Raw genomic sequence first — 17844 nt, forward strand, 5'->3', positions numbered from 1 at the left:
AAGTCAAGACGAGAGAGTGAATTCAAGGCCTCGGCAAGCCGGAGAACCTCAAGAATCGAATCGTGCTACTGGTTCAAGTACAACTTCGTTTCTAGCTGGTGCATTATCGATCGACATCGTGGAATTTGCGGTTGATGCAGCAGCAACTGATCATTTCTGCAATGACAAGAAATTGTTCCAGAACTTTACGGATCTCAGAAATTCAAAAGCTACAATTGCAGAGAGAATAACATTTTTTTTTTTCAGTTATTTTTCGTTTAACCAACATATTGCGTCTAAGGCATCCAGAAAAAACTTGGTTTTCTAATTCGAAATAATAAGCTTTTTTCACAATGTTGAAACTATCTTGTTACTTTTCAATTCCTATGTTCGATCTGTTTTGGAATACTAAAGCATCATTTGGAATCCGCATCGCTTATTTAGTACAGTTAAAATTGAACGTTTGAACGTGTTCCAAACAGGTTTTTACGCTATGAGTATTTTAAGAAACATCAGTCATGTAATCAATTACTTATCAAACGAAATATTTCGCTAATCGTTCAGTTATGATTCACTTGAAATTCGCCGTCTCAGGGCAGTTACTAGATTTTTTATATGACCGCAGAAAAAATTGCTACCGCAGGGAGTCCCCCATCGAAGGGTTAGCGCACCAACCTCTAGATGAGAATAGAAAAAACAAGCCTGCCGTTCGGAATCGGCAATAAATTGTAGGTCCCAGGGTCTAATTAACCCTCTTGTGCAGAAAATGACCGTGGTGCGACAAGAATGATCAACGATCGACTAGATTTTTTTTGTAAGAATTCTTCACTTTGGTATTGATGCAACTGATATTCTTAACCTCATTACTTCTTATTGTCCACGAATCAACCTCTTAGAGATACCGTAATCTTTTTTTTATATTTCTCCATAACGTTCTAATGTTTTGAGAAATTCTCCATTGTACCGCTTTCTAAGATGCCGTAATAATGATGATGTATATTTTTACATTTTCACCTTATTTTATGCATACATATGTTTTCTATCTTTATCTTGTGTTCATATATGCAAACTGTAACTGGGCTTTTGCCTGTAGTTTGTATTTTTACATAAATAAATAAAAAATCGGAGAATCCGGTTGCAATTAGAGACATAAAATCAGTGTTGCCATTCCTAAAGTTCTAAATGGGAAAAAAATAATACTATTTATAGTATCATTTCATGCCTAAATATATAAATTTTTAAAGATATTCAGAATTAAATACCCTACAACAAAAATAACTAGACGTAAAGGCCATTTCCTAACGTCAGATCTGGAATCAGCACCCAAAAAATGAATTAAGAACAGCTAAGTTTTCCCATGTTAGGAAAAAACCTTGTAGAATAGTGTTATTAGGCTAAGAATTACATTGATTGGTTAAAAGCTAACATTGTACAGTAAAACTCGGTTAAAACGTCAACGTAATTGTTGGTCTGGACTGATTCTCGTAGAGAATAATGTTAATGAATCTTGCTTATAACGCTGATGGAGATGCCACGAATTTCGATATAACGACATATTCATCGTCGTTTTATTGGTGTTTTTTATTTTTTTTGATACCTAATGATGGGGGAAAAAGATTTTTAAGATGTTTGGGGCTCAGACATGCTCCTAATTAACATGATTCTTACACGGGACATTATCGTATTTTCCCATGATTATATTCTTTCAGACTATCCATTTCAAAAATGTCCCGTTTTTCCCGGGTATTTTGGGATGAAAATTACTCTAATTATTAAACTTTACAAGAATCAGAGATGAAGATACGAGGCATAATTTATAAATTGTGTAAAAAATGAATATGACTATATAAAAGTATTCCTTTCACCTCTCCAAGTTATAAAATACGCGAGTCTCGTAAAATAACCCAATCCATACCAAATCATCCACACTAAATACTGTATTTTATGCGTGCGTGTGTGTGTGTATACATAAACTTTCCATTCAACACTTCCCCGAGAACGGAAACGATTTTTAAGAAACGTGAATGCAACTTTTCCGTTCCACCAAGAATAAAAAAGAAAGCATTCATGTATCTCTTTCCGTAACTCCTGCAGGCATTTTTAAACATAAAAATGGCTTATCATCTCAGCGCAGGCTGTTCCGTAACTTCGATGGCAGAAACGACTCGGACAAAAAAAAAAAGGCAATAAACAGTAGGATGATAATGGTGGCTGTGAATACAAAAGGGACAAAAAATTGGCAATCGATTGAAGATCCAGTCACTCAAAAGTCCATTAACTGCACCCAAGAGAGAGAGGGACTCGCAGAAACGCACTGATAAAGCACAATGTTTTTCTTTACCAAAGTGAATTTGCATGTTTTTATTGAAAATTTGCGAAGAATTATTCTCGCAAATAACGTTTCCTCTCTTTGTTTATTTTTTGAAGTGAAACTTCTTTAGGGAGGGTGCGAATTATAAAATGCAAGTCACAAAAAGTGAAACGGAAACGACGTGACACATTTCCTTTCCCTCAATGACAGAAAGTGAAACGGAGAAACGGAAACGCCGTAACCTTTCCTCACACTCAAAAACCGGTTCCGAAGACGGAATTACGTTGCGTTGGTGGTGGTTGGGGGGAAGGGGAATGCCTATGAAACTCTGGTCATGTACGGTTTGCAGAAAAATGAAGTTTCGTTGGTGTGAAGGTTCTAGCCAGTGGTTCTCAACCTTTGAGAGCTTGGCCCGGCTAATTTCCTTTATGCGAGTGCAACGACCGGTCATGCACGCGACTAATGTGAAATAAATGGGTAAAAATGAAACGTTGAACCTTTCACGGCCCGGCGGTTGAGAAAAACTATATAGAGCAGTGGTTCTCAACCTTTGGGAGCCCGCGGACCCCTTCTGCGTAAATGAAAGGCCAGGTCATACACACAACTAACGAAAAATTAATAGGGAAAAACTGCGAATCACTCGCGGCCCGGGAGTTTAGAAACCACTGTTCTAGACGATCTCGGCAAAACAGTGAGGCCACACAAAATATGAACAAAGGAAAAAAAAAATTAATGAAAATTTGAAATTAATTTCAGAAATAAACTAATAATAAACTAATTTCTGAAAAAAGTAATAATAAATTAATTTAAGAAATTAACTTGAAATTAACTTAAGAACTAATGAAAATTTTGACTGGGGTTGAAAGTAATAAACACCAAATTTTTTTCATTTTTCCATGAATTTGGAATTTTAGTACATTCTCCAATATCAATGACCAAATTAATTTATTATCATCTATAAACATAAAACAAATTATTTATTGTGTATGTATATATATAATTTATATACAATTAATTATAATTGTATATATTTATTTATGTATAATTATGTATAATTTATAAAATAATCGGAAATCAATAGGGGAAATGGCTTTAGAATTGATGAAAATGTGCGAATTTATGCAGAACTTCAGAAGTATAGTGAAAATTTTCAATAATTTCGGGGACCCATATTTGACACGGGGGCCTATCAATTAATTTGATCTGATCGGTGACGTCGAAATCCTGTTTTGATTCACAACTCAAAAACTCGAGATGGACAGAATAAAATAAGAGTAGCAAATCTTACATGCAAGTTTCACTTCTGTCAAGCGAGATTCTCACGCAAATCGTTTTTTTTTTCTATTCCAGAGAGTCCCGTCGTTCAGAAGCCATTGATGATTCCGCCAGATTTGCGCCTGGGCGAGAGAGCAGACATAATATGCACTTTGCGGCGGGGCAGTCCTCCCGTCGATTTCTTGTGGTATTTCAACGGCAGGCAGATCAAGGGCGAGGAGTTCGGCAAGGTGACGTCCTATGACCAACGCTCTTCAGTGTACCTGATAGAGCACATCAGGGCCGAGAACGTCGGCAATTACACCTGTACCGTCACTAACTCCGCTGGGTCAGACAGTGCTGCTGGACAACTGCTGGTTGAAGGTAAGACTAATGCCTGTGTTATGTACATTTGTTTTATCAATTCGTGGTCAAGGAGACCAAATAATTGACTCGTGATAAAATATGCCAATTGTCACTTCATGGCCAAGGAGATTAAATAATGAACTCACAATGCTATTCGATAATTATCTCCTCGGGGGACCAAGATCATATTATCAATTCGCGATTCATACCTGCCAAACCTCATATGTAAAATCAACTCATTGTGCAATCCACTAGTTTTCAGCTCAGGGTCAAGGAGACCAAATTTATAAGTAAACCAAACGGAGACCAAACTCGTAACTATATCCATTAAATGATCCTTTCATGGCGGAAGATATCGAATCATCAACTCGTGATACAATCCACTAATTGTCACCTCAGGGCCACGAAGCCCCAAATCATCAACTCGTGATACAATCCACTAATTGTCACCTCAGGGCCACGAAGCCCCAAATCATCAACTAAAGGTGCAATATACTAATTGCCAACTCATGCCAAGGAGATAAAATCATCAACTCATGAGGATATTCATCGATGATCACCTCATGGCCAAAGAGATCAAATAAGAAACTCGTGATGCAATTCTTTGAGTGTCATCTCACGACCAAGAAAACCAAATCTTCAGCTCAGAATACAATCCTGTAATTATCACCTTATGGACACGAAGCCCAAATAATCAACTCGTGATACGATTCACTAATAATTGTCACATCATGGCCACGATGCCCAAATCAGCAACTCATGCCAAGGAGACCAAACCATTTGCTCATTTTGATATACATCAAATAGTCACTTCAGCTCCAAACGGATCAAATCACCAACTCGAGATACAATCCTCTAATTGTCAATTCATAGCCAAGATGACCAAAGAATCAATTCTTCGATCGTCACCTTCCAGAGTCCTCTAGCGGCCGCAAAAATAGACGAATGTGAATGGAATTCCAGATATAGGTGTTCCAAAGTATGCGTTCAAGACTGAAAATAGAAATAAAAAGCGCAGTTATATTACGGTTAAACCAAAAAAAAATTTCGAAAAATTTAAATGGCAACACTCACTTTTATAGATTGCCAAGTGAATTGGCGCAATGGAAAAACATAAATGGAGTTGGAACGGTTCCTGTGGCAGCATAAAAGCCGGCGTGAAAAAAAAGGTCTCACGAAGGGGTTGGTGTTCTAACCCTTCGGTGCGGGGACTTTCTGCGGTAGTAACGTGATCCGCATTGGTTGTTTCCACGTGTTTCTTCGTCTTGCGCCGGGGTTTGTCATGCTACTGGTACCGTTCTAATGCCATTCAAGTTTTTTTTTTACTGCACCGATGATGCAAATAACGCAAACGACTTTTGCTAATGCGCAAACGTCACTTCAGTTTTTTGAAATTTTGTTGCTGTAACCACAACCTTGAAAGCTATAGATGCTTGTTTCTTTTCTCATTCGATGATTTTTTGCGGCCTCCATGGGTTCGTATATCTCAGTGATTCTCAACGTCCCCCTGGGGGCGATAGAATGTTCCAGGGGGCGGTAGAAGCTACGGGTATAACATAGGATCTTATGGCTTAGACTGCGTTGGGGGGCAATGACGGAAAAAAAACTTTTGAAAAGGGGCGATGGACAAAAAAAAAAACCGATGGGAAACTACGGTATATCTGCAAAGTTATTTCATAACCACCCTGTATAGGCTACCAGTGTTTCTTAATCTTACGAAGCCCGCGGCCTGGTTGATTTCTTTTTGTGACTGGAAGGCCTGGCCACACACGTGAATAATGTAAAATAAATGGGATACATACGCAACTGAAAATCACTCACGGCCCGGTTTGACTGATGTCAGGGCCATGGCCACTGCTGTATAATAATACACAGCAGCGGTTCCCAAATACTTTCACGACCAAGTTAGCCATGGATTCTTGGTGTCTGCTATTCACAAGTGCGATTTTTGTCAAATCATAACAATATCACTGCTGCAGTCTACTAACGTTGCAGCGGTGCTTTTGCACGTTGATTTAATTAAAACCTTTTTTAAAGTTAATTTATATATACAGGGTGTCCTGTAAGTGCTAGCACGGCCTTTATCTCATCAGCCGTCCACCGCAGAGGTATGATTCCAGTTCAAAAATGCTCAACAGGCGTTCTAAAATTACCCTGTATCAGTTTCGAGAGTGAAAATACAGTGCGTAACAAAATAAAATAAAAAAATCTAAATTTTTATACGCCCCCCCCCCCGTGCTCTAACTTCCAATTAGAAAGTTGTTGTCCTGCTTCCCTTGATGCCAAAAAAAAGGGGAAAAATTCCATGTTTCCAAGTGCGATACAGTGGAATCCCGTTTTAACGAATACCGTTATAGCGAAATTCTCGTTCTAACGAACGCTTTTCTAATCTCCCCGGATAAGTTTACATAGGATCATTTGTAAACAACCTGGAATTCCTTTATAACGAAGTGATTTCTACGGTCTCTTGGAGTTCGTTATAACGGGATTCGACTGTATTAATATTGACTGTATTAACTTTGTTCCAGACTCTGCCACGAAGCTGGGCTGGAAAAGATCTCGTCAACGGGATAAGTCCGGTGGCAGAGTCCCTGGCGTTCATTCATTCAGTCTCGTAGCCATTATCATACGTATATTTAATTATGTATATTTAATAATTTATGAAAGTTATCTTCGTCTACAAGCTCCATAAATACAGATGCCCCGTAAAAACGGGTCACATCGTCACCCCATTCAAAAAAAGAAAAGAAAACGTCGTATGTGTTTAACGTGTCTTGTATAATATATCATGCAGTACGATTTACAATGTTCACCAACGACGCGATGCTTGAGTGCTAAAAGTGATATATATTTTAGGTAAATTTATCAAACTTACCAAAAATGCTCGGCGATTATGCATAATAACCGGATTTATCACATTTACCGTAACATGTATATTTATAATATTCATTTATTTTTCACCTTAGTGCATTAATTATTTTTCATAATTCTACAAGGGCCGTGGACCCCTAGGGGGTGCACGCACTCCAATGAGGGAAACCGCTGCTACGCAGTAAGATATCTTCCTAGTCGTAACCATTATCATATACAGTATTTAGAAAAATATTTTCGTCTACAAACTCCGTAAGTACAGATCAAATACAGATGTCCCGTAAAAACGGGTCATATCGTCACCCCATTCAAAAAGAAGAAAACGTCGTTCGTGTTTAACGTTATCTTTTTACGACGATTTCATTTACGATCCGGAAGTATTATCTCGAGGCTGAATTCCTCGTGCAAATAAACTGGAATTGAAATTGAAAACAAACACACACCGTGTGAAAGGCGTTTAATCACTCATTCCTCAGAGCGACGCCGCCGTTCTCTTCTCCCCCCACTTAATAAACATTAATTATTCCTAATTCAAAATAATTTCGAGCCCTTTAGGGCTTCCTTATCTCTCTCTCTCATGAGTGAATTTGTGTACATTGTCTCTCCAACATACCTCGAGATCTCATTACACATGCACAAGAGATAGATAGATAGATAGAGAGAGAGAGAGAAAGCACACATTCGTTCGCGCAAAACATTTAAGAGGAGAAAATTCACTTAAATTCGATAATTTTCCGAACAATGTTTACCGAATAGGGATTGAAAACGATTCGAGACACGTCCAATTAGGTTCCTAATTAATTATTGAATGTTAATTGTCTCTGTGTGTGTGTGTCGCGTCTGTTGCCATTTCTTTAGAATTACTGCAGTTTGCTCTGGATCATCTTGTTTGATGTACTTTGGGAATTGGGAAAAGGGATTTGTGTGTGTGTGGGAACGATCTCAAGGTGGGGAAAAAAAACCAAAACAAGATGGCACCGGGATCGTTTTGTCTTAGATGAGATTTTTGAGTCGAAAATCATGGGGGAAGAGTGAAAGAAGTATTATAAATGGAATGTAGACTCTCTTCACAACGAAGATGGAAGTGTTGTTTCTCTTTTTTTTTTTTTCCCGGATGTGGCGCCATCCACTGTCTGAAAAGAGGAACGGTGAGTGATACTATACACGTACTTTCTCCGCCATTTGTTGCTGGATGCCGTACAAGATTGTCGATTTCTTTGCCAATTCATTGTCGGAGGATTGTTAAATTATGAACCAATTATAGGGGGAGAGCGGGGTTATACAGAACCCCGTAGTTCTCGGTCACTGTTTGATTCTAGAGGAGGGGTCTGGAACGAAACGATGAACCTCTCCGCTATTTATACGAAGTACAGATGACACTGCAAGCGAAGATAATTGGAAAGAAAGAAAGGTAACATTTTTCTGTGGGGAAATCGAACCACCAACCTCGCGCTTTCCGGGACGCGTGTTCCACCATTAAACTACAGAGGACAGACGTTTTCTTTCCTAAGAACACCGTGTTCCTTTGGGCTGAACGGGACTGCGCAATAGACAGACTCCTAACTCAGCAGCAGCAGTTCGTAACGAAATTAGCCTCCAGATGGAGAGAGAGCATAGAACGAAACGATGAACCTTTCCGCTAATTATACGAAGTTCAGATGACTGGATACCAAGCGAAGATAATTCCTCTGTGGGGGAATCGAACCGCCAACCTCTCACTTTCCGGGCGCGTGACTTTAATTTCCAATTACCTTCGCTTGTTATCTCCGGTCATCTGTACTTCGTATAATTAGCGGAGAGGTGTTCATAGTTTCGTTCTATGTTCTCGCCATCTGGAGGCTAATTTCGTCACGAGCTGCTGCTGAATTAGGATATTGTCCCGTTCAGCACAAAGAAACACAGTGTTCTTAGGAAAGAAAACGTCTGTCCTCTGTAGTTTAATGGTGGAACACTCGCCCGGAAAATGCGAGGTTGGTGGTTCGATTTCCCCACAGAGGAATGCGACTTTCCTTTCCAATTATCTTCGGTATGCAGTCATCTCTACTACTCTTTCCCCTACTATATTGCTAACTAACTAACTGCTGTTTAAAAGAAAATTGGGAGACCCTTTATTTTCGGACGCGCCCGTAACTGTGGAGGTGGGCGGGGGGCAAAGCATAATATGCAGAACAATCAGTGCTGTTACAGAACAATCTGGAAGAATTTTAAGAAAAGTATATGAAACACCCACACTGTGTGTAAAGAAATTTTTATTGCAGAGCATTTTCCAGTCAGAGCTGAGGGCTTGTTGTGTCAGAACAATGTAAAGCATTCTGCTTTGCGGCCTGCGGGCACTTCGGTATAATCATAAGAAGCTGCGAGGTGGTGTGTTCCCGGCAATTTAGGTTTTGGGTACAGGGAAATAACAGCCCGGAAAACAACTACACTTTTTTTTTAATGAATCAACAAAATACTAAAGCCTAAAACAACTTCTGAACAATACTCCAAATTCCCGGATGATTAGTTACTAATCGATAGATGTCTCTGCTTTTTCTAACTGAACATAACCCCCTGTCTACCGCCAGTGCAAGCCATTTAATACCGTTTTACCTCCTGTGAGTTACACCTCATATCCTGTATCTAGTATGCATGTGTGAGAAGTGTGCCATCTATATTCCAAATTTTGAGTGAATGTAATTATTCAGAAATATTTAATTTCTATTGCCTAGTCTACTCTTCGTGCCTACCTCCATATCAAGTAGCTGGAATATAAAGCTAACTATACTACTTTACCACACACAAGTCCGGTCGTATCAAGTCAATTTACTACCGATCGAGTTTGGTTGGAAATGAAGGTGCCATCTATCAGTGGTCATCTAAGGTTCGGTATGGAACCTACTTGTTTCTACGTCCTTCTCCAGGATCGAACCCGTCGTGGACCTAACGGCAACATCCACGGTGGTAGACGAGCATCTTAGCACTGCGCCATTCGGGTACTGGAATATAAACCTGGAATCTTTCGCAGCAACCCCCCCCCCGGTTGTTGGGGTTTTCCCAAGGGGGTGGGGGGAGCACCTATTCCTTTCAAACCCGAGAATTCATTTCTTGGAATTTTCAAGATGTTTTTGTATTTTTGATTCCCCAAAAAATACATTAAAAACATGAACGTCAGCAAATCTTTACTTTTTATTCAAATTTTCAATCTTATTTATTTTTTGGTGAAGAAATAATTCCACTTTGTTGAATTTTTTCAACCAAGATGATTCACGGCATATTCATCTTCACATACAATTTTTTTTCCAGAATTTTATTGCTAAATAACTTTTTTCCTGAAAGCCATCTTAAAAACCCCCCTTGAAAGCTCAACTGCAAGTGCTGCCCTCTGGTGAAAGTCCCCAAAGTTCATATTCATCATGTTTGTAACTCGAAACTTACACAATCCAACGAGTCAGGCTTGAACTCTGTTAGCCTCATCCATTGGGAGGAGAGGACGTGCTATTTTTTTACAGCCTTTTTGTTCCTCCGTAAGGTGTGTGCACAGTTATTTTCCGGACGCCGCGTATAAACACGAGGGAAAATTACAGTTGGGAGGAACAAAGACTACGGAACCGCAGAGACTAAGCGGGATTCGGCATCCAGATCTATCAAGATCAAGTCAATAACACAACCTCCCTGTATCCATATCCAAATTAGAAGAACTCCTCCTGTAAATTAGGGAGCCTCTAAAACTACACCCGAAGCAACCAATACACCACAACACTAGTTTAAATTCAGCCGCATCGACAGGCCGCTCACGGTTCCCGAAGGGGGATTGCGTCGTTACCCTGCCACGAACGGAAACCAACTTCATGTTGTCCATGAATGAACATCCAATTTGGAGAGCTTCGCGCTAACAAGCTACCGCTTACCCTACGGCGCGTTAGGTGAGCTCATCTGATACTCAAACAGAGCCCCCCCCCCCACCACAACTCCTCTCTCCATTAAAACTATTTTCTATAAACTGAACTATTTCCTTTGTGCACATAAACGCCGGTGAATCTCTCGGGCATTATTACATCTGTCATGCATTCTGGAACAACAGTCCCTCTTGGATTTAGCTGAATTAGAATTGTGGAAACTCCTCATAGTTGACCATATGCAGGTTCAGTCACACCCCGACTAACGAACTTTCAACGTTGAAAACAAAAATATTTCATTGGCCTGACTGTATCTTAGATTGGACTTGGCGATATTTGGCGGCAATAATTTCGATGCACAAGACGTGCAACAGATATTGGTCGCTTTTCGACACGGAGTCGCAACTTTTCGCTGCGCTCGATCTCCGTGCTCGGAACACAGGAACGTGTTCTTCTCAGCCACTTCGTTGGGCATTTTGCCTGTTGTGGCGCTATATATTTGTATTCGTATTAAGTCCGTGACTGGCAGTGTATCAACTTGTATCTATAAACTGCTTGTTCGTATGTTTGTTTAACTCTTCAAGCAGCAATTAGAAATCACTAAACCTCCCTTGAAAATGCTGTATCTTTTTTTAATGAAGTAGGCTTTCCCGGATTTTCAGCAGATGCTAACCAAGGGGCACAGGGAAATGTTTTTCCTTTGAGAAATCAACTTTACTCTAAAATATCTAGGCCTCTCAATGCTGAAATAAAAGGCTTTTATGCAAGGATGACGTCACTCTCCGCTACCATACGAGGGTTTTTAACAACTGGCTGTTTCGAAGATGAATTTTCGGAAAGAAAAAGCAAATTCAACTGCCTTTTTGCGGGGAATCGAACCCGCGTCCTTTCACTTTCCGGGTGAACGCACTAGACTAAAAAGGCAACGAATCTCTCGATCTTTCATTGGAGCTCGTGTGCACTGAACACCGTCCGTGTACGGTCCCGTACGAGATCAGTACTAGATCTCATCATGTAAGCTCTGGAGAATCATGTATGCACATGAAGATCCCGGGGTCATGCCCGGATGGGGCCCGTGCTTAAAGGGGATCTCTGGTTCTTTGGGCAATTCCACCAGATTCTGAAGATAGCCATACATTTTTCCCCCCTCCATATTTCACTTAAAAGCCTGATTTCTTTGCAGCCGAATCTATTTCTTTACAGTTCTCTGAGGCCCTTTAAACCAACTTTCATGGGTCCCCCGTCCACTTATTTTTCTTCCATGGCCCCCCCCCAAAGTATCCCAGGACCACTGCACTAGACTACAGAGGTAACGAATATCTCAATCTTTCCTCGCAGCTCGTGTGCACTGAACGAGTCTACGTGGACGGTCGGACCTAACTCAGGCCACAAAGCTCACCATTGTTGACAATGCCACCAGATGGTGACTTATCCGAGGATGATGTCATTCTCCGCTGTGGCAGCTGGTGGCAGCGTCAGCAATTGTGAGCTTTGGCCTGAGTTAGGTCCGACCGTGCACACGAGCTCCAAAGAAAGATTGAAAGATTCGTTGCCTTTGTAGTCTAATGCGTTCACCCGGAAAGTGAAAGGACGTGGGTTCGATTCCCTGCAAAGCTAGTTGAATTTTCTCTTTTTCCAAAAATTCATCTTCGCAACAGCCAGTTGTTAAAAACATTCGAAAAGGCTTTTATAAGAGGTGAGACATCTCGTCATTGCCGCTTAATGGGTTAAAGACGAAATCTGTAATAAGATGAGTTAAATGCCAAACGAAAAAAAAAATCACTTGTCTACTTCACCAAACACCAACTCTGGCCATATCGCTATATTGCAATTTACTGCCATTAGTGAGATGGGTTGGAAGTGAAGGCGCTGTCTATCGGTGGTCGCCTCGAGTTCGTTAGGGAAAATATCTTATCTATATCCTCCCTTAGGTCGAACCCGGGACCCTGACAACAACCTTCACGATGGTAGACGAGCATCTTACCACCATGCCACTCGGGCAGACTTTGACGTTGGGAGGCCGTGGGCAAAGCCGGCACCAAGACACTTCACCCGCAAACCTAATGCAAAGGTTTTTTCTGTTATGTGCTTCAAAGAAGTTCTGAGACCTCTCTAAGGGATCCGGATGCAAATTCGGCAGACTATTTTCCCTGTTGAATCATGGATGAAATTTTTGAATGTAATAGTTTAATGAATGTAATAATAACTCATTGTTTTCTCCGCGGGTAGACTTTATTTTAAATTGATGATCTCTCGAATAAGAGGTCAGCTAGCATTCGAGTCTTAACGTTGGAAAAATCACAGGAAACCAACTTCAGCTGACCACCACTATGCCCGTCAGTGGGGTTCGAATCTGGATCTTTACGACGCGAGTCCAGCACGATGCCCGCACGACCGTATGGTAACTGGTTCGTTCGACCAACTTCGAGGTGCGAATGTGAGCCGGTCTCGTCGCGGACAGCAACACGCCTACAACGTTACAATTATTCATTCATTACACTTCACTCACTACGAGTTTGGGGGAAAAACTCGTAGTTTAAAAAAAAGTGATTGCAGATGGCAGCACTACGCATAACAAGCATTACACAGAAACAAACTTCACGGAAGGTCCACTATACGTACACACACACACACACACACACATTCCAACATGCAGCAACTCGTTAGAAGTTCCGCAGAGGAATATGGACAAGGTGCATGTCTGGTTTAGTAGTAGCCGGTTCGTTCGGCTGAAGGAAAAAAATGTTTGGAAGGTCATGATTTTGAATTTGACCTTTTCATTATTTTTTCCCCCAGCCACCTTGTCGAGTGATTTGCCTGTCGTTGCCTCTGATTTTGTACTTTTATTTGCATTTGAATTCTTTCACAATTACGGCATCCTACTTGCCGCGGCAAAAATCTGGCCCAGCATACAATGCGAAGTCCATCATCAAAGAAAATAATGCTTTTCTTTGCTGACCGTACATACCCCGGTCACTTACCGTAAAGATGATAAAATTCTCTACCTCCACCACTGCCCTCAACCCGGAGAGGTTGGCTTACAAAGAAAGGGTTCCAAGGTGTCGTCCTCAAAAAATTATGAAAAAACTCATACATTAATCTCACCTAGAAACACATAGAAAAAATTAGCGGGAGAATGCAATTATTAAAGAAACGAAAGTTATTAAAAATGATAACGGTTGGCCACTCATCGTTTCATGTGTTTCTTGGCGATATCTATGAGAAAAGTTCTTTTCACCTTCTTTTCCTTTCTTTCTCCCAACTTCTCTGTTTCTATAGAAATTAGTTATTTCTCTTTTTTTTCTTCTTTCTTTGTCTGTGCTGTAATTGAACACATGTTGTTTGAATGACGTCACTAAAACTTTAGGGTTGCGGGATTTTTAAATTCTTTCTTGGCGTTCGATTGTCGATCAAAATATTAATATTTACTTCTTTTTTCAGTGACCTGTAATAACTCACATTAGTCAAAATTTTTTTACATGTTTATGCATATTCAAATGAGTAGAATCAGTTGTAATTTTTTTCAAAACGTTTTTCGATGACGTCATCTTGGGACCCTTTCTTTGTCAGTCATAACTGTGCTTTGTAAACCAACCAGTTTATGTATTTGTTGAGTTGATATTGATATCAATCTATCAAACTGAAAGTGATAAACCGGCAAACTGAGTGAACATTTTGTGAATGCAATTTAATAACTTGACTTTGCTGCTAGCTCTATGAGGAGATCTCTCTTGAAATTTTCTCTTCGAAAATCGAAGAAAAAGCACTTTTCATAGCTATTTATCTCGAATTTTCCAGTAGAATATCCGAAACAAGATCCCCATACCATAATATTACATTACAGTCTCGAACATTAAAAAAAATAAATAAATAAAAAAGAAACATGAAATTTTCATTTACGAATTTTCCAACATTTTTCCTTCAAAGATGATAAGATAAACAAGAAAAGGGAGGGAAAAAGAAGAAAAAGAATTGCTTTACCTTACCTTTCGCTCGTATCAAAAAATACGGAAGTAATATTTTCTGGAAACTCTCTAAGGACTGTTGATACTTCTTTTTTTTTTTTTCCAGTAGACTTTCCACTTCCTTATTTTTGCCCCTACAATGGAGGATCGAGGAAGTAGTAGTAGTAGTAGAGTTTCGCATACCCCCTCCCCTTCCCTCGTCCCATTCCATCCTTTCAAGAGTTCCAATTTCTACGGATTCTTCTTTGAGAAGGAGTTTCATATAGAGTGCAACTTCGCAATCTCTCACGTATATTTTTTCGGCGAACGAGTATAAAAAGAAAAAAAGAGAGAGAAAGAATAAACACAAAAATATTTATTCGGAATTTTTTTCCCCCCTTTCTTTTCGTCCCGTACGCACACATATATTTCTCTCCGTCGAGTTCTTTACAGACGAGAAAAGATTTCCCCCTCCCACCGCCTTCTTCCTGTCTTCTGCTTTTTATCCCCAACCTCACGTTGTCCCAACTCCCGCCTGCTACAAACTGTTGCTGGTTCCCGGTTGCCATGGTGACTAGGGTTACCGTGAAGAGCGAGGTGGAAGATAGTTGCAGACGACGAGGAGCATATTCTCCAGTCGATGCCAAATTGCTACTTGGAATTAGAAATTAAAATTGGCTTTCGTTCCACTTATTAAGGGAAAGTTCATAACAATAATTTTATAATTCGGATACAATCAACTTTTTTTTTAATTTTTGAGGTAAATTGTTTAAAATAATTTAATAATTACCGTACGTGATACGCATACAGTATGAATACTTAAAATACAGTGCATGCAGTACATGGTATTTTGAGAAAGTCTTATATATATTGGTCATTCCATGAATACTGTAGTTTACAGCTTGTGGAATATGAACTTCAAATTTACACTGTCTGGCTAAAAAATAATGTCAGACTATAAAATTTTATTGGACCACCTTCAGTCACACTTATACAAAGAAACATTTATAACGAAAGCCAATTTCGTCGCCGAATTCTATTCGTGAACAGTTCTATAGGCATAATGTGAATAATCATTTTTGCATTTGAAATTCAAGGCTTTGGAAATCATAGATTTTAAAATTATAAACATAAAGTTTAGAAATGGTAAACATAAAGATTAGAAATGGTAAAAATAAAGTATAGAAATGGTAAACATGAAGTTTAGAAATGGTAAACATAAGGTTTAGAAATGGTAAACATCAAATTTAGCAACTATAGACATCAAGTTAAGCAACTATTGACATCAAGTTTAGCAACTATTGACATCAAGTTTAGCAACTATTGACATCAAGTTTAGCAACTATAGACATCAAGTTTAGAAATGGTAAACATCAAGTTTAGAAATGGTAAACATCAAGTTTAGAAATGGTAAACATCAAGTTTAGCAAGTATAGACATCAAGTTTAGCAACTATAGACATCATGTTTAGCAACTATTGCCATCAAGTTTAGCAACTATAGACATCAAGTTTAGCAACTATAGACATCATGTTTAGCAACTATTGCCATCAAGTTTAGCAACTATAGACATCAAGTTTAGCAACTATAGACATCAAGTTTAGAAGTTTAGAAATGGTAAACATCAAGTTTAGAAGTTTAGAAATGGTAAACATCAAGTTTAGAAGTTTAGAAATGGTAAACATCAAGTTTAGAAATGGTAAACATCAAGTTTAGAAATGGTAAACATCAAGTTTAGAAATGGTAAACATCAAGTTTAGAAATGGTAAACATCAAGTTTAGAAATGGTAAACATCAAGTTTAGAAATGGTAAACATCAAGTTTAGAAATGGTAAACATCATTTTTAGCAACTATAGACATCATGTTTAGCAACTATTGGCATCAAGTTTAGAAATGGTAAACATCAAGTTTAATAGTTTAGAATTTATAATGTTTAGAAACAAATATCAAGTTCAAAAATGATAACGTTTATAATCATAAACAGCAAGATTAAAAAATTATAAACATCAAGTTAAATTTTAAAGTCATAAACATGAAGTGTAGAAATCATAACTTTTGGAACTATAAATATCAAGTTCAGAAAATTATAAATTTTAAAATGATGAATATCAAGTTTATAGAAATTATAAATTTAACCAAGTTACAGCCGCGTGGCAATTTACGAAGTTTCGAGGGCCTTTCCTCTCCCGAAGTTCGTGACGCTGATTTCAGGGGATTTGTACGTACTATACAGTATGTGTTACGCGGTAAGAGTGTGATAAATCCGGTGATTATTCATAACCGACGATTTTCGTGAGTTCTGTAAGTTTTGTTCATATATTGTGAATTTATAGAATTTACTTGTCATTATTTATAATCCCTAGCTCGTAATATGACAAATCATCAATGAATTACATAAATTTACTGGACATGTTGCATAAACTTGGCTGACTCGATCGATAATGTTGGTTTCTTTTCACATGTTGACTTTCGTGAAGAAAGCCAACATTACAAGAGAGAGGGAGAGAGACTATCCAACACTAATTTGAATTTTATTTAATTTTTATGGAGAAATACGCGTGGGGGTGTGTGTGTGTGTGTCCATATCACAAACAAAAAAAAATTGATAAGTAGCTAAATCAGTGTTTCTCAATGTGTGCGTAGTAGCTCCTGGGAGAGTAACCAACATCTGCAAGGGGCACCTCGGTGAGCTGTCGATATTGAATTGTCCTATTCAGTGCTTCCAAGTGGCTCTTTTCTAGACTATTCTGTGAGGAATGGGGAGGGGTCACTGTGATGAATAATGACCCGGACGGAAGAGCCGCGTGTGGCAAAAGTTTCAGAAACACTACGTTAAATCATGCATGAATCCAGGGGGAGAGGGATCTTTCCTCTCAAGAGCCAAAAAAATGAGGGAAAATTTATCTGTCCCATAAAATACGGGACGATTCAACGAACCTAATGGTATCTGCCTCCGTTACATTCGTAGATGTGAAGATGTCTGCCCCCACTCAATTCGAAGTTGAATATGTCTACCTCAGCTCCATTCGGAGCTGAAAATTTCCGCCTCGGATTTATTCGCAGCTCGAAATATCCGCCTCGGCTTTATTCACAGCTGCAGAGGTCTGCTACCTCTGCTCCATTTGAAGCTGAAAATGTCTGAATTTACTCCATTTGCAGCTGATAGTGCCTGCTCGGGAATTACGTATGACCACCGGTTAATCACCATAATATTCATGTCGCCGGTTGATTTTGTGTTACTCTG

The 17844-nt window shown here is 39.1% G+C and overlaps 1 protein-coding gene across 2 annotated transcripts in view; it reads left to right on the forward strand.

Annotated features, from left to right (window-relative positions):
• Positions 1-17844, forward strand: part of LOC149068220 (cell adhesion molecule Dscam1-like) — a 147840-nt gene that overhangs the window by 23124 nt on the left and 106872 nt on the right. For both annotated transcript variants that reach the window (XM_089251598.1, XM_089251599.1), the window contains exon 2: positions 3641-3928. In XM_089251598.1, coding sequence (XP_089107724.1) covers positions 3641-3928 — 288 coding nt within the window. The remainder of the gene's footprint in view (positions 1-3640; positions 3929-17844) is intronic.

The sequence above is a fragment of the Pholcus phalangioides genome, unplaced genomic scaffold (genome assembly GCF_987345545.1).
Source record: "Pholcus phalangioides strain wild (caught in Gottingen) unplaced genomic scaffold, Ppha-v1.0 ptg000027l_1, whole genome shotgun sequence".
Classification (NCBI taxonomy): domain Eukaryota; kingdom Metazoa; phylum Arthropoda; class Arachnida; order Araneae; family Pholcidae; genus Pholcus; species Pholcus phalangioides.